General features: G+C 48.6%; 1 protein-coding gene across 3 annotated transcripts in view; it reads left to right on the plus strand.

Annotated features, from left to right (window-relative positions):
- The first annotated feature begins 22,825 nt into the window (after positions 1–22,825).
- Positions 22,826–24,304, plus strand: part of LOC118542526 (bone morphogenetic protein 8B) — a 33,550-nt gene continuing 32,071 nt past the window's right edge. For all 3 annotated transcript variants that reach the window (XR_013448233.1, XM_078073347.1, XM_078073348.1), the window contains exon 1: positions 22,826–23,528. Coding sequence is in view for 2 of the 3 variants with exons in the window: in XM_078073347.1 (XP_077929473.1) it covers positions 23,189–23,528 (340 nt within the window). In the remaining variant the exon portion in view is untranslated. The remainder of the gene's footprint in view (positions 23,529–24,304) is intronic.

Here is a 24,304-nt window from a genome sequence, read left to right on the forward strand (position 1 = left end):
TCCCCAAACTGTGACCCTGGACCCCTGATTCCCAGGCTAAATCCTATCCTCCTGGCTGGGATCTTCCCTGGGCTGGGCAGAAGGAGGCCATTTCTGAGGTGGCTTCTCTTCACCGGCACAAACCCACTTTAGACAACGGGGCAGGGACTCAGGAGGGGTTCCCTAGAAGCAACTCCCAATAACCACGGGCGGGAGGCTTCTTCCCAGGCAGAACCCTCTGGCCTTGGGGTAGCCCCTGGACGAGGGAGCTGTGGGTATAACCTTGAGGCTAGTCTCGGCAGAATGCTGTCCAGTTCATGCTCTGCCCCACAATGTGTAATTCTGTATGGAAGGAACACAGGCCCTGGTCAGGCAGGGGTGGCACGGAGCTGCACCCTCCAGCTTGGCTTCCTGTTCCCCTGGGCCCACACTCAGTGCCCAGACCCAGGGAGCCTGAAGGCTCTGGGCCCAGGGCATGGCACCCTGCGCCCAGCACAGGACGAGGCTCACAGAGCATCCTGCACACTCAGTCAGATGAATGAATGAGTAATAGTCCAAAGAAAGAGGCCTTCCCGAGGCAAGTGTGGGCGCCAGGCCTGGAGTCCCAGGATCCCCGGCTCTGGACCCTCGTCCTCACTTCCTCTTCTGTAGAACAGGCCTCAGAGACACCTGCTTCCCTTGGTTGCCAGGCGACCTGCTATTCATAATGAAATAGGAACAACAACAGTCACAGAGCCACCTCACTTCTTGAGAACTTCCTCTGGGTCAAGTGCTTTGCATGAATCCTCACAATAGTCCTGTGAGGGAGGCGCTGTCCCCACGTTCCAAGGAACTCGGGAATGACTCCGTGATGATGAGCCTTGCTCAGGAAAGGGCAGCTGTATCCGTTCTGTGTGCGGCCACGGGTGTCTGTGGAGTCCCCAGCTGGGGTCAGAGCCCCGGCCACCGTCCGGAATCCGGGCCACCGTGTCTCCCCCCAGGTGCTGAGGGTCACCTGCGTCCAGGGCAGGGGTCCAAGCTGCTGGGAGGCTGGAGTCTTGGGCTCTGGTGCCACTTCTGCTCCTGATCGGCTCTGCCCCCCTCCCCGCCGGGTGGGTCCCTATCCTTCCCTGGCCTCAGTTTATCCCATTGTAAAGTGAGAAAGAGGGGTCAGATCCCTTGATCACCAAGGTCTCTGACCACAAAGGAAGGCAAAGGGAAGTTCAGGAAAACATGGAGCCTGTGTCTGAATTCCTGGCTTCTCTCTGCCCCCTGGTGGACGCCAGCAGCCTAGCACCCGGGGGAAAAACTTGCTTTGTGACCTCTTCCAAGGAGCCCAGGCCTGGGAGCCCCAGTCCCCATCTGTTAAATGGGGATAGTAAGAGTACCTACCTCTTTGGACTGCTGTGAGGCTGCAAAGACATAATACATGAGAAGTGCTTGGGCAGAGGCGAGGGCTGCCCGGGCTGCGGAGGGAGCAGCGGACCAGGGTCCTGGAGCCTGTATGGAAAGCGGGGCCCGGGGCTAGGGTGGGGGTGGGGGTGGGGAGCCGATGAGGGGGAGGCCCTCAGCAGTCCTCCAGGCCACTCGGGGAAACTGAGATCAGGATCAGGGGAAATAAATTTCTTAGGGTTATATTAAGCATTCAGTAGTTCAACACATTTTAAAAAATATTTTATTTATTTGAGAGAGAGCATGAGGGAGAAAAAGAGCAGGAGAGAGAGAGAGAGAGCCGGAGCAATAAAGACAGAGAGCACAAGCAGAGGGAAGCAGAGGGGCAGAGAGAAGCAGACACCCCCCTGAGCAGAGAGCCCATCGTGGGGCTCGATCCCAGGACCCCAGGATCATGACCTGAGCTGAAGGCAGATGCTTAACCGACTGAGCCACCCAGGCATCCCAACACATTTTTATTCTATTCAGTGTTTTGGCTAGGTAATACATTCACAACATCCAAGAAACCATATATGGAATGATAAGTATTTGATTTTATTAGTTTCTTATGCAGCCTTTTCATGTGAATAAATAGAACCAAATGTAAATATGCATTCTTATTCATTCACATCCCCTTTTTACTCAAAGGAGGGCATCCAATGTTCTGTATCTTACCTGTTTTACTTAACAGTGTATTTTGTAGCTTAATCAATCTGTAGAGAGCTTCCTTGTTCTTTTTTTCTTCAGCTGTCTAGTATTCCATAGTGGGCACGTACCATTGTTTGTTTATTTAGCCAGTTCCTTCCTTATTAAGGGGCACTTGGGTTTTTGCTATCACAAACAATACTGTAATGAATAATCTTCCCTTTCCAGGGCTGATGATTAGGCAGGGGTATCAAAGGTATCGCTGTCTCAGTTGTTAAAATATTGAAATACTTTCCCAGTGCTTGGTAAATAGTACAATTGCAACTGTAACAATCGATAAACTTAATTAAGGTTGTGAATTCTGTTATAAACTCTTAAGTTCAAGCTATGGCTGTGGGACGTCAGGGTTCGTTCAGTGGACCACCTGCCATACATTCATCTAGACGGTTAGAAACATGAGGGCCAGCTGGACTTCCACCTAAGCCGGAGGAGCCGTGGGACTGTCTGACTGTGGGACCACACTGAGCATTCGTTACAGAACACTCTGTATCTTAGAAGAGTCATCGGTTTATCATTGTTCTCTAGTTATGTAGCTGCTGGTGCTGCTCTTAAATATTTGTTTCCACGGGGCTTTTTACTGGTTCGTTTTCATTCTTGTTAAGTAGGAGGAATGCAGTGCTTTGATATTTGAAAATTTAAGGTTTATAATAAAATATTAGAAATAAACAGAGATGAGAAAATTCGGTGTTCTTAAGATTTCTTTTAACTATCGTAAACATGAATCTTGGGGCTCCTGGGTGGTTCAGTCGTTAAGCATCTGCCTTCGGCTCAGGTCATGATCCCTGGGTCCTGGGATCGAGCCCCGCATCGGGCTCCCTGCTCAGCGGGGAGCCTGCTTCTCCCTCTGCCTGCCGCTCCCCCTGCTTGTGCACTCCATCTCTCTGACAAATAAATAAATAAAATCTTAAAAAAAAAAAAAAAGGCTGCCTTCTCCTTTAAAAAAAAAAGAAAAATAATCAGCACAAAGTAAGAAAAATAATTTATATTTCTAGAATAAAAAACAAATTTACAAACTTGTACTTCAGGTTATGATGAACTGGGTAATTTTAATCAATTGTATTCCTGAGAACAACTAGAAATGCTGAACAAAATCACTTAAAAGTCCTACTTTAACAGCCGACGGGTTTTAAAGGTGTCCGTTTAGTCCTTAATACTCTTTTCAAGAGGTAGAGCCCAATTCCCCTCCCCTTGCATGTGAATTGGACCTCATGACTCATTTCTGATGAAAAGAATAAAGTGGACATGACAGTGAGCAGCCAGATCATTAAAGAGATTGTGGTTTCCTCCTTGCTCTCTCTCCTGGATTACTCAGTCTGGGATAAGCCAACTGCCATGTCATGAGGACACCTAGGCATCCATATGGAGAGGTCTACAAGGTGAAGACACTGAGGCCTCCTGCCAACAAGCAGCACTATCTTGCTAGGTGTGAGTGCACCATCTTGGAAGTGGGTCCTCCAGCCCCAGTCAAGCTTTCAGATGAACACAGTCCTCCCAGCTGACAGCTTTACTGCAACCTCATGAAGCCAGAACCACCCAGTGAAGCCACTCCTGGACCCTGACTCTCAGAAACTGTGTAAGATAATAAACATTTATTATTTTCAGATGCTAAGTTTAGTAGTAATTTGTTATTCGGCAATAGATAAATCACATAAAGCCAGTGGAGTGCTCACAAGTTAGTGAATAATTACCAATCAGGTCAAGACCCTTGGGAGTTTAAAGGCTCAGAGAGGTGAGCCTTATGTTTGGGGCTGAGAGAGGGCAGCCGGGAGGCTCAATAGTACTTCCACAAACTAGCAGGGCAAGTGGGACAGGACTTGGAGTCGAGGACCATCAAGAAGAGTTCCTTAGTGAACTCTCCTGGCTTTGAGTTATGGCCCTGAGAGGCTAAACTCTAGGAGTAAGTGAGGATGAATGGGGGGTAGATAGATCTTCACAAAGAATGCACTGCAGCTCTGTACCATCACAATCCCTGAAATTGTATTAAGATGATCCCAGGTTGCAAGTCCCTCAGGTGCTGGGCAGAAGCAAAGTAAGTCCTCTCTGGACTCAACACTCAGCCTGAAATGTTTCCACAAAGAACTTTGCAAATACAATGCCCAGCACATTCATGCAACTAGCACATGAACAGTTAACATGAACAAAACAAAGCAAATAGAATCAATAGACAAGAAAAATGAACCCTTAGAGGTTTTAGATATTGGAATTACAGACACAGACCTTTAAATAACTTTCTACATTAAAAAATATAAAAGGTGGGGCGCCTGGGTGGCACAGTCGGTTAAGCAACTGACTCTTGGTTTCAGTTCAGGTCCTGATCTTGGGGTCCTGGGGTGGAGCCTGTGTAGGGCTCCATGCTGAGTGCGGATTCTGCTTGGGACTTTCTCTCCCTCTCCTTCTGCCCCTTCCCCTGCACGCTTTCTCTTTCTCTCTCAAATAAATAAAGCTTAAAAAAAAAAAAGGCAAGTTTGAATTTCAGTGGAGAACTGAAAACCATAAAAAGAACCAAAAGAGAGTCAGTTGAGCGACTGACTCTCAGTTTCAGCTCGGGTCGTGATCTTGGAGTTGGGGGGTTGAGCATCCCCGTCAGGCTCTGTGCTCAGGGTGGAGTCTGCTTGGGATTTTTTCTCCCTCTCCCTCTCCCCTCCCCGCTCCCCCCCCCCCCCCCCGCTCATACACGTGCTCTCTCTCTCTCTACATAAGTAAATAAAATCTTAAAAAAAGAAAAAAGAACCAAAAGGAAAGTGGTATGGGTTGAGTTGTGTCCTCCAAAAGGATATGTTGAAGTCCTAACCCCTGAGCACCTCAGAATGGGACCTTATTTGGAAATAGGGTCATTGTAGATAGAATTAGTTAAGTTCAGATGAGGTCATACTGGAGTAGCGTGGGCCCCTAGTCCAGTACCACTGGCATCCTTAAACAAGAGGATGTGAAGACACACCAGAAGAGAAGGCCATGTGATGACCGAGGCAGAGATTGGAGTGATGTATCTACAAGCCAAGACACACCAAGGATTGCCGGCAGCAACCAGAAGTGTCCAGAACTGTGAACAAGTATATTTCTGTTGTTTTAAGCCACCCAGTTCGTGATACCCTGTTCCTATAGCCCTAAGAAATGAATCCAGAGAGCATAGAGTTGAAAGATACAATAACTGGAAGCAGAAACTCAGTGGATAAGAATTAGTGAACCAGAAGACTGGTCAGAAAAAAGTACCCAGAATGAAGTGCGGAGAGACAAACGGATGAAGAACATACGACAGGGAGTGAAAAACTCTCAGGGAAGAACTCTAACCTCATAGAGGGCAGCAGGTAGTCAACCTGCCACAAGTCCATAGATGCTGAACATAAACAACAGGCCCTGATAGGTGTGAGTGAGACAGGTAATTACTCACAGCACAGCCAAGGGCAGGAACATCAGCACAGTGGTGTCTGTTCCCTTGCCTCCAAGTCCCATGGGGGTGACACGATGGAAACAGCACATGAAACGGGTTGTGCCCCAGCCACAGCTGAGGAACCCAGAGCCAAGGGCCTAGCACTTTATTTTTTTAAATTTTTTTTTATTTTTATTTAAGTAGGCTCCATGCCTCGCGTGGAGCTCAATGCAGGGCTCGAACTCACGACCCTGAGATCAAGACCTGAGCTGAGATCAAGAGTTGGCCGCTTAACTGACTGAGCCACCCAGGTGTCCCAAGGGCCCAGCACTTTTTGCAGCAAGCGGCAAACCAGCCCCCTCCTCTGGAGAGTGAACAGGTGCATGTAGTCACCTGTGGTCTCCTGGACCTGCTTAGTAACCTTTGTGATAAGCTACAGAGACCGCTCAGTATCGGGTAGTTTAGTTTAGCTCAAGAAGGATATAAGGGGCTCTCGGGGGCCTGTGGTGGCCTGCCTTTCCAACAATCCACCCTGCACCCTACATGTTCGTAAGTGAATTAGAATCTTCTCATGACTATGCCATCCTATCAGAAATTCAGATTAGACATACTGACTGGGCCCGGGGACAAATCCATTCAGTTTGTCTCATATAACTCTTGATTAGACTATTAGGAATAGAATCCCAGTCAACAGCATGAGGCAGTATTGACCTCATTCTTGCACCTCAGGATCTCTGACTCAGCCAAATGAACGAGTCCCAGGGGGACACCAGTAGGAATTATTTCAGATGACCTTCTAGCTTCCCTTCTTGTGGTGTGGATGGACTGCTATGCTTGAACTGTGCTCTTAGTCCAAGTAGAACAGGAGGTGTTGACGACCACGCATGCTCCTCTCTGTTCGTTCCGGATGTAGTATAAAGCCAGACCCTTATCTACTGCAGCCAGCAAGAGAGTTTAGACCGACCTGCTAATCTGGGACTTGTGCCATCTCTTTGGCCATGGTAGCCAAAGTGAAGGGAAGGTTTCTTATCGTTGTGTCTGGAGCATGGTCTCTGTGGAGAGATACCAAGACTCATACAGCTCTATGGAACCAGGAGTCAGTGTCTGCTCCAGGCAGGACTACCCTCTTTACCTGGGGACCGGACAAGGGAAACATGACCCAAGGGGCAGTGTACTTGTTAATAATTACAGAAGATGATAGGTAAACCAGAAAGCAACCCCCATCTCTCATGGAAATTCCATGGCCCGGCCTTCCCCCCCTCCCAACATATGTCCCTTGGGGTGACATAGTGGGCCAATTTGGAAGCTGTGCAGGCAGGGGGCTGCACCATAGCTGATCCTCTATGACTAGCTGTAGTAACTGCTCAATGTCAGGGAGTAATGAACCTTGAAGTTTGACATCTTTGGCAAGGACATGCAGACGCTGAGGGACCATGGCAGGCCGCCTGTCCAACGGAGAGACATTCTGTGAGAAGGTTTAGCCCACATGTGCTTGTATTCCCAGGGTGGAGAGCAGGAATGGGACAGAAGCAATACTTTGGAGAGAATGGTCAATAGTTTTCCAAAACGGATAAAAATCATCAAGACACAGTTAAACATCAAGCCACATTCAAGAAGCCTTACAAATTCTGTATTACTTTGCTGCCGTAACAGCAGTACTGCAGACTGGGAGGGCGTAAACAACAAGAACTTACTTTCTCACCGCTTTGGAGACTGGAAGTCTAAGACGAAGGTGTCAGCAGGTTTGGTTTCCCCCGAGGCCTCTCCCCATGGCTCAAAGATGCTATCTTCTGGCTGTGTCCTCACATGGCCTTTTCTGCCCACATGTGAGCATCCCGGGTAGCTCTCTTCTTATAAGCTCATCAGTCATATTGGATGAGAGCCCCAGCCTTATCACCTCATTTGATTTTAATCGCCTCCTTAAAGACCCTGTCTTCAAATAGAGTCACACTGGGGGTTAGGACTTTAACATAAGAATTTGTTGGAGGGACACATTCATTCCATAACAAACTCCAAACACTATAAAAAGAAATCACTAGGGCGTCTGGGTGGCTCAATTGGTTAATCGGCGTACTCCTGATTTCGGCTTGTGGTGATCTCCACTCGGGTCGTGATCTCAGGATCTTGGAGTCAAGCCCCCGTGGGGCTCCGTGCTCAGTGGGGGGTCAGCTTGGGGTTCTCTCTCCCCCTCTCCCTCTGCCCCTCCCCTGCGCATGCTCTCTCTCTCCAAAATAAATAAATAAATCTTTAAAAAAAAGAAGAAAACAAAGCATGTGGGGCACCTGGCTGGCTCAGTTGGAAGACCATGTAACTCTTGATCTCCGGGTTGTGAGTTCGAACCCCACATTGGGTGTAGAGATTACCTAAAAATAAAATCTTAAAAAAAAAATAAATACAAAGAAAAGCACACTTATGCTCATCAGGGTAAAGCAGCTGAAAACCAAAGACAAAATCTTTTTTTTTTTTTTAAGATTTTATTTATTTGACAGAGAGAGACACAGCGAGAGAGGGAACACAAGCAGGGGGAGTGGGAGAGGGAGAAGCAGGCTCCCCGTGGAGCAGGGAGCCTGATGCAGGGCTCGATCCCAGGACCCTGGGATCAGGAGCTGAGCCGAAGGCAGACGCTTAACGACTGAGCTACCCAGGTGCCCCCCAAAGACAAAATCTTAATTATCTATCTATCTATCTATCTATCTATCTATTCCTTCCTATATCCTTGATCTTCCATTGGAGTGTTATATATCTCTCTCAAAAGACAAACCAAAAAACAAAAGATATAATATATATCTTCCAGAGAGAGAGAGAGAGGGAGACTGGGAATGATAGGCAAATGGATAATCTGAGTGAAGGGTATATAGATGGTCTCTGTACAATTTTCACAACTTTTATGCAAGTTTGAAATTATTTCAGACTAAAACGTTTATAAAAAAACAAAATGAAAGGACGAGAAAAGATCTATCACACCAATATCAACCAAAGAAATCTGTTATGGCTAATCAATATCAGAAAAAGAATTTAAGGCAAAAAATAGTATTAGTGATAAAGAGGAACACTTCATAGTAAAAAATTCAATTCACCAGAAAGATAAAAAAGTCTAAATTTATATTCTCTGATAACATAACCTCAAAATATTTTAGGAAAAATTGGCAGAATGTGAATAAGAAATAGACAAAATTAAAATTACAGTGGAAAATTTTGACATACATCTCAGTAATGGATAGAATAAAGCAGACAAAAATAAGAAAAAATTTTCTTTCGAGAGTACAAGTCACACTAGGATGATCAGTTTAACGGACATGGCATTGGAAGAGTTTAATGTCAAATCATGGCTCAGACAAGGTTATCATTTAGCTAGTGACGACTGCATTATACAAACGATATGCCAACAGTTTCTAAAAACCAACATAACATAGGATTTGGAAATCATTAGAATAATTTGGTGAGTAGATTAGCACCCACAATTTGCATCATTTGTTAGATGCAACTTATATGTTGCATCATATAAGTATAATTTAGATAAATTAGAGAATAAACGGAAATATTTAAAAATTATTATATAATTACAAAATTATTGATATGCATACACGTATACATACCTATACATTTTAATGATCATATCTACTTACATATTTTTTTTTAAAGATTTTGTTTATTTATTTGACAGAAAGAGAGACAGCGAGAGAGGGGACACAAGCAGGGGGAGTGGGAGAGGGAGAAGCAGACTCACCCCTGAGAAGGGAGCCCGATGCAGGGCTCGATCCCAGGACCCTGGGATCATGACCTGAGCCGAAGGCAGACGCCCAACCACTGAGCCACCCAGGTGCCCCCCACTTACGTATTTTGAATATCACCTTTGTACACATGTCATTTCTTAGTACAGAGATATATCTATACAATAAGTTCTCAGAAGAGGGATTGCTGGGTCAGAGTGTAAATGCATTTGAAATTTTGGTTGATGTTGTTAAATTGCCTCCGTAGGGACTGTGCTATGTTTGCGCTCCCATCAGGAAGTTAGGAGCGCCTGTTTCCTCACAGCCTCACCATCAGTCGTGTTGTCAAACTTTTAAATTTTTGGGTGACTGGGTGGGGATCCTGCTTCTCCCTCTCCCCCTGCCGCTCCTCCCTACTCGTGTTCTCTCTCTCTGTAAAATAAATAAATAAAATCTTTAAAAAAAAGTTTTAACTGTTTGCTCTTTTTTTTTTTTTTTAAGATTTTATTTATTTATTCATAAGAGACAGAGAGAGAGAGAGGCAGGCTCCCCGCTGAGCAGGGAGCCCGATGAGGGACTCGATCCCAGGACCCTGGGATCATGACCTGAGCCGAAGGCAGACGCTTAACCATCTGAGCCACCCAGGCGCCCTGTTTGCTCTTTTGATAGATGAGAAATTTTAGCTCTGTGTAATTTAAATTTGTACTTTTATTATAATGAGTGAAATTGGCATATTTCAAAATATGTAGTGGTTGTTTTCATCTTCTGTTTTGTGAACTGTGTGTTGATGAGGACCATGTGAAGCAATTTTTTGTTTGTTTTTACCCTTCAGAGCCATGGGCAGGTGTCAAAGGGTTACTTGTTGGGAACAAATATATGTAGATTTGCATTGAATTGAATTTATTTTATTTTATTTTTAAGCAATCTCTACACCCAACATGGGGCTTGAACTTACAACCCCAAGATCAAGAGTCACAGGTTCCACCGCTCCACCACTGAGCAAATCCCACAGATTTGCATTTTAAAACAAGCACTTCTGCAACTACCTGCTGATTTTTCTCCCACCACACTGTCTCACTTCCCTCCAGTGAATAGTGTGACGTTCCTGAGAGGCCAGCGGGGGTGGAATTCTGAGCACAGAAGGAGTGTCCTTGGACGGGAGGGAGGGAGGGTCAGGCAGCTGTGTGATAACTTCTGTTTTCTCTGTCAGGGAGAACATTAGGTCATCTGCTGAAAGGGAGGGAGTAGATGGGAAGATAGAAGTCTGAGAACAGTGTATCTAAACAACCGAACCCAGAAGGGTTTAGCAACATTGAGGTTGGTGACTGTGAATTTATGGTGTCCCCTATGCCCCATGGTTTATGCTCTTCAGCGATGCTTGCCACCTGGATGCAGACATGAAGGAGATGGATCGTTGGGCTCATCTAGAGTTTGGGGTTTTGATAGGGGTAGTGGAAGGCAGTGGAGTTCAGGATGTTTGCAAGGAAGTGATCAAAATGATGGAACATGACATTGACATTGGTTGAAGTACAAAAGGAAGGCAGATCAGAGTTGGTGGGTAGGGAGAAGTTGGAGTGTTCTGTGGATCGGAGGCCTTGAGGAGGTCCAAGAAGAGGAGGGGCTTGACTGGTGGAGCAAGCAAGTTGGAAAGACATGAGTCTGGGCTATAGTGATCCTGGGCTTTGACAGGGTGCACAGGGTTGTCCCGGACATCAGGGGTGCCGTGAAGTGCAGAAGGAGGTCACTGGGGTGGAGGAGATAAGGAACGAGAAGCCAGGGGGAGTGGAGTCATGGACGATGGTCCTGTGCCTTTCTCTGCAGGCGGGCACTTCTCAGAGGATCTTGGTGGCACTTGTGTGGGGAGTTCGTAGAACAAGATTTCACATTGGGTTTACATTAGAATCTTTTACAGAAACCATTCATTTCAAGCCGTTATCAGGGAACACAGATGGAGCATTCACAAAAATAGAGCATGTATTTTAAGGTCATAAAGGAAGTCTCAACAAATTCTAAAGGATTAATGTCATATAGTCTATGTTTCTCATGATTCAGTGAAATTACAAATTATAATAGGTTTATATCCTTGGGAACTATTGTATTGACAACTTTTGGTAGAAAAGGAAAGCATAAAGAAATCTGAGAAGTATTCAGCTCTGAATAATAATGACGAAAACCACATGGCAAAGTTTGTGAGACCCAGCTAAAGCAACAGTTAGAGGCAAATTTGTATCTCTAAATATGTTTATTAGGAAACAGTACAGGTATAAAAATAAACAAGCCCCCAAGAGACATGAAAACATACATCCACACAAACACTTGTAAGCAAATGTTCATAGCAACAACTGTTTAAAATAGTTCCCAAGGGTGCCTGGGTGGCTCAGTTGGTTAAGCGACTGCCTTCGGCTCAGGTCATGATCCTGGAGTCCCTGGATCGAGTCCCGCATCGGGCTCCCTGCTTGGCGAGGAGCCTGCTTCTCCCTCTGACCCTCCCCCCTCTCATGTACTCTCTCTCATTCTCTCTCTCTCAAATAAATAAATAAAATCTTTAAAAAAAAATAAATAAATAAAATAAAATAGTTCCCAAATAGAAGCAATACAAATGCTCATCAACTGGTGAATGGATAAACAAAACATGGTATGTCCATACAAGGGAATATTATTTGGCAATAAAAAAAAGAACAAAGCACTGCTCTTGCTACACATAGATGAATCTCAAAAACATTATGTTAAGTGAGTGAAAGAAAGCAGACACAAAATACTTTGCATTGTATGATTGCATTTTTGTGAAGTGTCCAGGAAAAGCAAATCTATAAAAAAAGAAAGTAGATTATTGGTTGCCTAGGGCTGGGAGTGGAATTAGGGATAAACTGCAAATGGGTATGACATTTCTTACTTTTGGCAGTGATGGAAATATTCTAAAATTATATTGTGGTGGTGGTTGCACAACTCTATAACTATACTAAAGATCATTCAATTGTACACTTAAATCAGGTGAATTTTATGGTGTGGAAATTACACCTCAATCAAGTATTAAAAATAAACAAGGCAAGCATTCAATTTAAGATGGCAAAAAATGAGCAATGAAGCAACCCTCTAAAAACAGGAAGGAAGGGGGCGCCTGGGTGGCTCAGATGGTTAAGCGTCTGCCTTCGGCTCAGGTCATGATCCCAGGGTCCTGGGATCGAGCCCCACGTCAGGCTCCTGACTCAGCAGGGAGTCTGCTTCTTCCTCTCCCTCTCCTTCTGCCTCTCCCACTGCTCATGCTCTCTCTCTCTCTCTGTATCTCTGTGTCTCAAATGAATAAATAACATCTTTAAAAAATAATAAAAAAAATAAAAACAGGAAGGAAGGGGGCCCCTGGCCGCCTTGTAGGTTGTGAGTTCGAGCCCCATGTTGGGTGTAGAGATTACTTAAATAAACATTTAAAAAATAAATAAAAACAAAAACAGGAAGGAAGAAAACAATAAAAAAATCGGAAACCAAGGAAAAAAAACAAACAAAAGAAGGAAAAATAAATTTGGTGTTTTGAAAAAAATTTGATAAAATATAAAAGTAAAAAATATAAAAAATATATCAATGTATATAATAAAATATATGTAAAATAATATCCAGAGGTGGGTTAATTATCACAATGAATTCACCTACAGCTTAAGTAAACAACTTCAGTTTCCAATAACAAACAAGTCTTATAAGCTTGTAGGCATTGTGTTCTTCATCGATGACAGGACTTGCCATCTCAATTGCAGGATCTGGCTTCTGTTGATTGACTAGGCTGTACGCGCCTCTGCCCAAGCACTTCTCATGTATTATGTCTTTGCAGCCTCACAGCAGTCCAAAGAGGTAGGTACTCTTATTATCCCCATTTAACAGATGGGGACTGGGGCTCCCAGGCGTGGGCTCCTTGGAAGAGGTCACAAAGCAAGTTTTTCCCCCGGGTGCTAGGCTGCTGGCGTCCACCAGGGGGCAGAGAGAAGCCAGGAATTCAGACACAGGCTCCATGTTTTCCTGAACTTCCCTTTGCCTTCCTTTGTGGTCAGAGACCTTGGTGATCAAGGGATCTGACCCCTCTTTCTCACTTTACAATGGGATAAACTGAGGCCAGGGAAGGATAGGGACCCACCCGGCGGGGAGGGGGGCAGAGCCGATCAGGAGCAGAAGTGGCACCAGAGCCCAAGACTCCAGCCTCCCAGCAGCTTGGACCCCTGCCCTGGACGCAGGTGACCCTCAGCACCTGGGGGGAGACACGGTGGCCCGGATTCCGGACGGTGGCCGGGGCTCTGACCCCAGCTGGGGACTCCACAGACACCCGTGGCCGCACACAGAACGGATACAGCTGCCCTTTCCTGAGCAAGGCTCATCATCACGGAGTCATTCCCGAGTTCCTTGGAACGTGGGGACAGCGCCTCCCTCACAGGACTATTGTGAGGATTCATGCAAAGCACTTGACCCAGAGGAAGTTCTCAAGAAGTGAGGTGGCTCTGTGACTGTTGTTGTTCCTATTTCATTATGAATAGCAGGTCGCCTGGCAACCAAGGGAAGCAGGTGTCTCTGAGGCCTGTTCTACAGAAGAGGAAGTGAGGGCGAGGGTCCAGAGCCGGGGATCCTGGGACTCCAGGCCCTGGGCACTGGGGTGAATGAGGGGCAGCTGTCAGGTCATGACCACAGCGCTCTCAGTGGGTACAGTCATGATCCCGTCCTGCCCACAAGAAGTCAGAGGTTGAGAGGTTAAGTGTCACATGGCTGGTGTGGAGCTTTGATAGGAACGCCTGTCTGTTGGATTCCAGAGCCTGTGTTCTAAACTGCTTCCTTGGCCTCAACCACTACCCTCTACTGTGGGAGAGAATGATCAGGACAGGCGTTCCATCATTAGCATGTGTCTGTGGGCCTAGTCCTTGGACTGTAAGATGCCAGAGGTACTCTGGCCCTGCCCCTTGCACTCTGCTTGCTCCACTCTAGAGTGTGGTTTGGGTAAAAATGTCTAGATATTACTTTCAGTCACTTTTTAAATTGTGGTAAATATATATATATAACATTAGGACCCCTGGGTGGCTCAGTCGGTTAAGTGGCTGCCTTCGGCTCAGGTCATGATCCCAGGGTCCTGGGATAGAGTCCCACATCGGGCTCCCTGCTCCGCGGGGAGCCTGCTTCTCCCCCTGCTTGTGCTCTCAATCTCTCTCTTTCTCTGGCAAAAAAAATACATATATATATATATAACATTACAATTACCATTTTAATGATTTTTAGGTATATAGTTCAGTGGCATTAAGTATGTTCACACTGTTGTGCAATCATCACTACCATCCATCTCCTGAACTTTCTCACCATCCCAAAATGAAACTCTGTGCCTATTAAAAAAATAACTCTTCATCCCTCCCCCTCCCCTGCCAGCCCCTCACAACCACCCTTCTACTTTCTGTCTCTGAATTTAACTACACCAGGTATCTCATTTAACTGGAATCATACAATCTTTCTCCTTCTGTGTCTGGCTTCTTTCACTTAGCATAAATATCCTCCAGGTTCATCCATGTTGTAGCATGTGTCAGAGTTTCCTTTTTAAACTGAATAATATTCCATTGTATGTATATTCCACGTTTTGTTTATCCATTCATCTGTTGATGGATATTTGGATTGTTTCCATCTCTCGGCTATTGTGAATAATACTGCTGTGGACATCGGCGTACAAATATCTCTTCACCTCCTTGCCTTCAATTCTTTGGCATATATGACCAGTAGTGGAACAGCTGGATGTTACGGAAATTGTGTTTAGCTCTTTGAGGAACCACCATATTGTGCCACAGCAGCTGCCCACTTATATTCCCACTGGCAGCACACCCGGGCTCCAATTTCTCCACATCCTCACCAACACTGGTGATTTTCTGTTTTGTTTTGTTTGTTTTATAATGGTATCTTTTGGTTTTGCTTCTGTTTTTTTTATAATAAACATCCTAATGGATGTAAAGTATCTCATTGTGGCTTTGATTTGCATTTTCCTAACGATTAGGAATATTGAAATTTTTTTAAAGACCCACTTTATTTTATTTATTTTTTAAAGTAAGCTCTACACCCAACATGGGGCTTGAACTGACGACCCTGTGATCAAGAGTTGCACACTCCACCAGCTGAGCCAGCCAGGCAGCCCTGAACATCTTTTCATGTGCTTATTGGTCATCTCTACATCTTCTCTGGATAAATATTTATTTAAGTCCTTTGCCCATTTCTAAATGGGTTGTCTGTTTTATTGTTGTTGAGATGTAAAAGTTCTTTATATATTCTGGATATTGTTGGATATACGATTTGCAAATATTTTCTCCCATTCTATACATGGTCTTTTTTTTTTTTTTTTAAGATTTTATTTATTTGTTTGACAGAGAGAGACAGCAAGAGAGGGAACATAAGCAGGGGGAGTGGGAGAGGGAGAAGCAGGCTTCCCGTGGACCAGGGAGCCCAATGTGGGACTCCATCCCAGGACCCTGGGATCATGACCTGAGCCAAAGGCAGATGCCCAACGACTGAGCCACTCAGGAGCCCCTATCCGTGGTCTTCTTGCTCGATCGATAGTGTCCTTTGATGCACAAAAGTTTTAAATTTTGATGAAGTCCAAAAGTCCAATTGATCTATTTTTTCTTTTGTTGCCTGTGCTTTGGGTGTTATCTTGATGACTTTTTACTCTTTTTCTTTTCTTTTTTTTTTTTTAAGATTTTACTTATTTATTTGACAGAGAGAGAGCACAAGCAGGGGCAGAGAGGCAGGCAGAGGGAGAGGGAGAAGCAGGCTCCCCACAGAACGGGGAAGAAGCCCCACGTAGGACTCAATCCCAGGACCCCAGGATCATGACCCCAGCCGAAGGCAGCTGCTTAACCCACTGAGCCACGCAGGCGCCCAACTTTTTACTCTATTTCAAACCAGCCCAGCATGGAGGGCCCCCTCTCTCTCTAGAGTTCGAGCAGTATTCCACTCAGCAGTCAGGACTGAGCCAGCCAAAGAAAAGGGATCTCTAAAAACAGTGAGGTTTTTTTCAGCCTCTTTTCTCAGGCAGCACAAGTTGGAGGAGGCCCTGCTGTTTTCCGGCCAGTTCATGGATGCTTTGCAGGCCTTGGTCGACTGGCTGTATAAGGTGGAGCCGCAGCTGGCCGAGAACCAGCCCGTGCACGGGGACCTCGACCTCGTCATGAACCTCATGGACGCCCATAAGGTGAGGGGCGGGAGGGGCGCCGCAGGGAGGCAGAGCCATCGGGTCCTCGGCCTCTGCAGGCCTCCTGCGCATGCTCCCATCCAGCCGAGAAGAGAAGTCTACACGAGCCCGTTGTCTCTGTTCGTCAGAGAGACCTTGCCTCGCTCTGTGTGTATTGCTGGGATTCTGCATCAGTCACAGTGAATTTATCCAAATTAGTTTGATTCAGATTTGGCAATGTGTAAATTTCACCTTGAGAGGTTCCCCCACCCCACCCCCACCCATCCCCAGTCCTTTCATCCATTGGGTCACATCCTTAATTTGGGTCACAGATGGGTTTAATTTCAGGTGGAAATTTCAAACATACCCATTTTCACTGACTCCCCAAATAAATGTGAGAACTTTTTAACCACTTTGAACCATCCACATCAGTATTTAGGGTAGCCTGAGCCTGTCATTGTGAGCTGCATAATGTCCTCCTGTTTCAGCAGGATGGATTCTGATGTGGGGGCACTATCTCGGCTAATATTCTTTATCTTTTTTTTTTTTTTAAGATTTTATTCACCTATTTGGCAGAGAGAGAGAGAACAGGGGGAGCGGCAGGCAGAGGGAGAAGCAGGCTCCCCACAGAGCGGGGTGCCTGATGTGGGACTCGATCCCAGGACCCCGGGATCATGACCTGAGCCAAAGGCAGACCCTTAACCGACTGAGCCACCCAGGCGCCCTCTTTATCTTTTTTTCTAAGATTTTATTTTTCTTTAATCTCTACACCCAACATGGGGCTTGAACTCAAAACACTGAGATCAAGAGTCGCCAGCCAGGCACCCCAATATTCTTTATCTTGAGACTAGTTTTCCTGATATTAATAAGCTATTCCAGCCTTCTCTTTTATTTGCATAACATGTTGTTTTTCCATCCATTTACTTTCAACCTGTATTGTTAAATTTACAGTTCATCTCCTAGAGACAGCTTGTCCTTTGCTCTTTTGCTATTTTTTTCTCTCTCTCTTAAGTCATCTGACAATCTTTGACTTATAATTGGAGCATTTAGTCCATTAATAGGAGGTGACCTGACCCACTGGCTGGAGATTCCCCACAAAGACAGGAACTGTGTCATTATGTTTGTTTGTTCTTGGCATGTAAGCACACCTTGGGAACATGATGTGCTGGCTTTTCCCAGCCTCCTAGATGCAGCCAGGCAGAAAGGTGAGGGAGGCGCACTCTCGGCCCCTTAGCAGTCATTTAATGAGGCAGGATAGTGCACTTAGCCCTTGGCATCCTCTGTGTCTGACACAATCATGACATAGGAGCTCTGGAGAGGATCCTGTGATAGGATTAAACAGGTCCTCAGATCACAAAATGCAAAGGTTAAATGTGTTGGCGGAACATTGAATAATCTCCATTCCTGTAGTATCTTTCTCATGGAAAACTGTTCTGCTCTTTTTTTTTTTAGATTTTATTTATTTATTTGACAGAGCACAGGTGCAGGTGAATAGAAATGTCTGCAACAGGACAGGTGAAGGGACCACAGGTAGATCCACATGACTGCAGCAAAGGTACACCACTGGTGGCTAGATAAGACTATAAAGAGGAGACACCACCAGGGACCCAGTGATGGAGGCCAGACCACTGAGTGCTGGGCACTTGATCACATGATCACATCGTGCCCTCCTGGTCCCCAAGATGTGTCCTTCAACCCCCCAGCCCCCAAACGTGGCCAAGTGCATTTGGAAGACAATGAATTAAAGCTAAGTAGTTTCTTCACTGCAGGACTTCCCAGAGCTTACTGCCGGTTACAGGAAGGCTCCCCTGGGGGAAGGGAGAAATGTAGTGTGCAGCCTTTACCAAAGTCCTTTTTGTAGGAACCCCCTCACAAACCTCAGTTTGGATAATCCTGCTGTAAGAAACGAAAGGCCATGGGAGGATTTTGAGCCATTTACAGATATCACATTTTCATTTAGAAATTCATTCTGGGGAATGAGGAGTGTGGGAGGGATGGGGAATGAGAAACGAGACCAGTCGAAAGGAAGCCTGTTAGAGCCCTGCAGGATGGAGAAGACCCTCCAGAACCACATAGGAGAAGGGCATGGAAAGGCTCAGGGGATTCAAGAAGCATCAGAAGGTAGAATCAATAGACTGAACTGCCTTTGGAGGGAGGAACACACATTGGCTCCCAGGTTTCAGGCTTCGTCCATGTCTGATCCCTTTTGGATATAACTCCTGGTTTTAGGAGAGGGTCTGTGCAGGGGATACATTTGAAGTTAGGCATGACCATGTAACGGCAATGAAGTCTCAGGTGGGTGAGCTCATCATCACCAGGTTCAAAGTCCAAGAGGGAGAACAGGACTGTGGACAGAAGCAGGGGAACATCAGTGTTTAAGAATGGGCAGGAAGGAGTAATTGAGGAAGGAAAGAAACAGGAGAGCAGGTGTCCTGGGAGCTGAGGGAGGAGAGTGTTTCAAGAACAGAGCAGTTAGTAATCCCCTGACGTGCAAATTACAACAGCAGAGAGGTGTATTTACTTGTCAGATCAGCAGAGATATACTGATTCATGTGTTTAACAATAATACCTGGTAGTGGCAAAGGTGAAAGAAAATGGGCACCCTCATACGATTTGGGTAACAGACAATATGTAGCAAAAAGCTTATAAACCAAGTATGCCCTTTGATCCAAATATTCTATCTCTAGAAACTTATCCTAAGGAAATCATATGGAGGGTGATGAACAAGATTGTTCATAACAGCATTGCATGTAATATTAAAAAAGAAACGTATTATTCAATAACATGGACTGGTTAAATACATTAGGATAGTCATATCATAAAAAAATCATGAAACCAATAAAATACTATATGTGAAATAAATTATGGCATGGTGAAATATTGCAATAAATTATGAAATCAATAAGGCAAGCATGATTATGGTTTTTGTGGTACTAAAAATATACAGATGTATATAAGAAAAAGACCTACCACATATTAACCAGTATTTCTCTCAGGAATATGGGTTTGGGTGATTTTTGTTCTCCTTTTTACCTCTCTATATTTTCAAAAGTTTCTACAATAAGCAAGTTATTTTTTTAGTCCTTTGAATAGTGTAATAATAATATTTTAATAATAACAACAGCTAACATTTACTGACTACTTGCCATAGGCCAGTCACTGTGCTAAGTGCTCAGTCTACAACCCCACCGTCGTGACCCCATTCACAGGTGAGCAACAGCCTGAGAGGTTCAGAAACTGCCCAAGGTCATGGCACACCAGGTGGCTGGGGAAAGCCCTTGTTTGACACCACTTTCTCCAAGAGACCTTCCCACCTCAGTTCCCTTCCAGTTCCTGAGTTCTAGGACTCCACTCACATCCCCACCCCCACGTCCCAGCTCCTTGTCCTCTGCCCTTCCAGGCGCTTTGCCAGCCCTCGGCTTCGGAGCGCAGCGTTCACTCGACTATCACCCCGGTTGGGGGCCCAGGCCACTAGGGGGCAGGGACTGGTTGGCTTCATCTCTGGCTCAGGGCAGAGGATGGGGCGGCCCATGGTGGTTGCTGTTGAACTGAGTTGTGGGCTGACACCCTTTGGAATGGCTAAAACCTGATGTTTAGGTTTATGGGAATGTGAGGCCCATTGTTTAAAGAACACAGCTATCTCTTCTCACCCTAAATGGAGATAAGTGATTTCTGCTCTAAGAATCAGCCCGCGCTGGGCTGCTTACAGTCTAGCTGGAAGCCCAGTGTTGTACAATACACAACCTGAGGATTCCAGGCTAGACCTGAGGCTCCAGGTGATGTGGTGTGGACTCCAAGGGGAGTACAGAGGGATGCCCAGAGAAGGACAGTGAAGAGGACAGGAGATTGAGACCCTGAACAAGCCTGGCACGGGGATGCCCCCTTGACTCTGCCCCTGCCTCTCTATGCAGTCACCAAGCCCGGGGGATGCAGCCTCCTCAACTGCTTTCTCCTCCACCCTCCACCCTGTCACCAGAAAGGATCATGGTCATTGTCCACCCGCCCTCATTACTGTACCTGCCTCCCACTGTGGGCCCTGACTCTAATCTTCGTCCCTCCAATCTGTATTCGCCCCTGCAGCAGACTCTGTCTTGGGCACCTTCAGTGGCTAAGCTGCAACATCTTTAAGGGGCTTATAAACAGTGTAGAAATTCACCCGTTGGGTAAAAGGCAGACTAAGCATGGGCCTAAGACACCAACAAATGATTGTTTCTTTGTTTATTAATTTATGTACAGTAGGCTCCACACCCAATATGGGGCTTGAACTCAGGACCCTAAGATTAAGAGTCGCATGCTCTACCGACTGAGCCAGCCAGGTGCCCCAATAAATGACTGTTTAGATTTAAAATTTGATGTAAAAGTTCTGATATTTTTTGGTTTGTTTTAAAGATTTATTTACTTGAGAGAGAGTGAGCGAGCGGGCGAGAGAGAGAGAGCATGAGCAGGGGTTAGAGGCAGAGGGAAGGGGAGAAGCAGACTCTCCCGCTGAGAAGGGAGCCTGACTCCTGGCTAGATCCCAGGACCCCGGGATCACGACCTGAGCCAAAGGCAGACGCTTAACCAACTGAGCCACCCGGGTGCCCCAAAGTTCTGATATTTTTAAAAGATTTTTTTTTTAAGATTTTATTTATTTGACAGAGAGAGACACAGCGAGAGAGGGAACACAAGCAGGGGGAGTGGGAGAGGGAGAAGAAGGTTTCCCATGGAGCGGGGAGCCCCATGCAGGGCTCGATCCCCGGACCCTGGGATCAGGAACTGAGCAGAAGGCAGACACTTAACTGAGCCACCAGGCGCCCCTAAAAGACTTTTTTGAACTAATCACTACACCCAACATGGGGCTTGAACTCACAAGCCGAGATCAAGAGTCCCACACTCTACCAACTGAGCCAGCTAAGCACTCCAGTTTTGATACTTTTTAAAAGTTTAAGTGATCATGAAGAATTCTTAATTTTGGTGGACTTCTTAATTTATTTTGAAATTTAATAGTGAACCCACACTGGGGCCCCATAACCATCGGTTGTCCAGGGCACTCATCTAGTCTTCCTGCAAGGTCCTTTGGGTCCAACCTTTGCCAGGCCCTCAGCCTCACCCTCACCCAGGCCATTGCCCCCCAGGTTGTCCAGGTTCCACCGACCAGCTCACCTGCCCAAGCCTAGCTCCACTGTTGTGTGACAGGGGAAGTCCCTTAACCTCTGCGTGCCTCAGTTTCCTCGTCTGTCAAAAGAAGGGGTTGAAATGGCGTCTACCCTATATGTGCAAGCATTAAAGCGGTGACGCAGAGCACGCATGGCACAAGCTAAGTGCGGAGTGGTACCTGCACTACGCTCCTTGGCGTCGCACGACAGCAGCAGTTTCCTCTGCCTGGTACATTCTTCTCCCACTGACCTTTCCTGTCATCCCAGGCCCATTCCTTCCAGCCTTCCGAGCTCAGTCTAGGTATCACTTCCTCCCAGCGCAGCGCCTCAGCCGTAAATGAATAAATGCAGCGAGAGGGCGCCCAGGAAGGGCAGAGTGTGCGGAAGGGGGCTGAGTCAATGGAGGGGTTTCCGTGCAGAGCCTTCTCTTACAAGCCCTTGGGGACCCTGACAATTAAGATGCGCAAAGGGAGCTTCCCGGGCCCTCCGGAAGGGCCGCAGAGCTCCTTGGCCCGGCTGGAGGCCGGTGCGCATCTCCCGTGCGCCGCGGGATCAGCACCGGGGGCCGCAGGGCGCACAGCGAGAGCCTGCGGTGACGATGCGGTCGCGGGAACATCGGGCAGTGTGGGGAGCCCGCCTGGGGCGCGGGCCGCGAGCACGCGGGAGCCAGGTGTGTGGGCGCCCGGGAGCAGAGACTGAGCAGGTGTCGGGGAAGGAGAAGCCCCCAACAGCGCGTGCAAGGGGACAGCGGGGAAGGCGCTGGGTGGCCAGGGAGGAACTGCGGAGGCGGCGGCTGGCAGAGGAACGCGTCCCACTCTCCGGGCGCGACTGGCACCTGCGGTGCCCCCCTACCTCTAGACCCTACTGAGGCCTTTCAGGTCCCGGAGCGACACAATGCGCAGGGCGGGACTGCCGGGTGGCTCCGCAGGCGAGACGGAGACTCCGGATCCCCGCCCGGGCGAGACGGTTCGAGGACGCGCCCCGCGGGAGTGCAGGTCCCCGATTTCCCCACACAGCGCCGCTACCCTGGGGTCCCCAGGCCGAGGCCCCTCGCTCGCCCGACGACGCCCCCAGTGGCTGGGAGAGGAGCCCAGCACGACTCCGAAGTGCCGACGGCTGGACAGGGGACCCCTCACCCGACCGTCCAGCACCCAACAGCGGCTCACATCTCGGGGTCGCCCGCACCCGCGACACCAACCGAGATCCCAGCCCCTTCCCGCGGCGTCGGTTCCGCGGCCTTGGCCCCGCCCCGCGCCCCCATTGGTCGAAGCCGGAGGGGGCGGGGCCCGACGGCGGCGCGCGGGCCCCACGGGCGGCGGAGGCGGGGCGCACGGCGCAGACGGCAGGTCCCACTGAGGAGACGCCCGCGGGTCCGCGCCGCCCCCAGCGCCGACGGGAACTTCCCCGCCGCCCCTGCCTCTGAGCCGGCCTCGGCAGCAGCGGCCTGACGGCACGGCGGCCACAGACAGATAGGCCGCCTGTCCCCGGGCCCCGAAGGAGCTCCTGCCGTGAGGCGGCGGAGGCCTCGTCGACGCCGCCGGGAGCCCAGCAGGTGCGGCGCGGGAGACGCGCTGAGACAGCGCCGCGGCCCCGGCGAGCCCGCCCGAGCCGCCGACCCCGAGCCTCGGCCGCCGCTCGCCGTCGGGGCGGCCCCGGCCCCGGCTCGGCCGCGGAGCGGATGCGCGCCCGCTGAGTGCCCGCCCGGCCCGCCATGGCCGCGCGTCCCGGGCCGCTGTGGCTCGTGGGCCTGGCGCTGTGCGCGCTGAGCGGCGGCGGCCCCGGCCCGCGCCCCCCGGCCGGCTGCCCGGCCCGTCTCCTGGGCCCGCGCGAGCGCCGCGACATGCAGCGCGAGATCCTGGCGGTGCTGGGGCTGCCCGGGCGGCCTCGGCCCCGGCCCCGCGCTCCGCCCGCCGCCGCCCGGCTGCCCGCGTCGGCGCCGCTCTTCATGCTGGACCTGTACCACGCCATGGCCGCCGACGACGACGAGGACGGCGGCCCCCCGGAGCGGCCCCCGGGCCGCGCCGACCTGGTCATGAGCTTCGTCAACATGGGTGAGTGCGGCCGCCGGCTGGGCGTCCGGGGCCCCGGTGACCGTGCGGCCTCGGTGCGGACGGGGCCCCGGGACCCAGCACGGGCGGCAGGGGCCCGTGCACCAGCTTGGCCAGCGTGCGCCCCTGCGGCGAACAGGTGCCCCCTGGTCGTGGCCACGCCCCCACAGAGGGGTGGGAAGTGTGGAGCTCAGGGCCACCAAGTCCAAGGACTGTGGGCCTCGTGGGTTGGGGGACCGGCAGGGGCAGAGGCGCGAATGTGAGTCGCAGGGATGTGCGCATTCGTCCCGCTCTCGAACACACCCAAGGGTAGGGATCATCATCTCATGTCGGGTGGACCGGGCAGTGCCAGGAAGACCGTCTGGTCCTGGGGAGACAGATGAGTAAACAGGACCGGATGCTGTCACAGTGATAAGGGCGGTACTGCAGAGAGGGACAAAGTTCAGTGTGGAAAGCCCCGGTCACATCATCAAAGTGACCGGAGCTGAGAACCCAGGTGTCGTGAGTGCACAGCTGCCTGTTCCCTGGTCAGAGCCCCAATTCCTGTAGGTGAGGGTGTGGCTGTCAGGGCAGCGGGCGGGGCAGGAGTAGACTCTGAGCTCAGTGGGGCAGTCCCTGATCTTGTCACCCTGGGCCTAGCACCTGGGACATGGCTGGCATGCAGTGAGTGTCCAGGCCCGTGGAAGGACCCAGTAAGCCCCTTGGACCCTCGTCATTCTTCCACACAAAGCCCAGCCTTTCCTTTCTGCAGAATTTTTTTCTCCAAGTCGTGGAGCCGT

The sequence above is a fragment of the Halichoerus grypus genome, chromosome 5 (assembly GCF_964656455.1).
Source record: "Halichoerus grypus chromosome 5, mHalGry1.hap1.1, whole genome shotgun sequence".
Lineage (NCBI taxonomy): Eukaryota > Metazoa > Chordata > Mammalia > Carnivora > Phocidae > Halichoerus > Halichoerus grypus.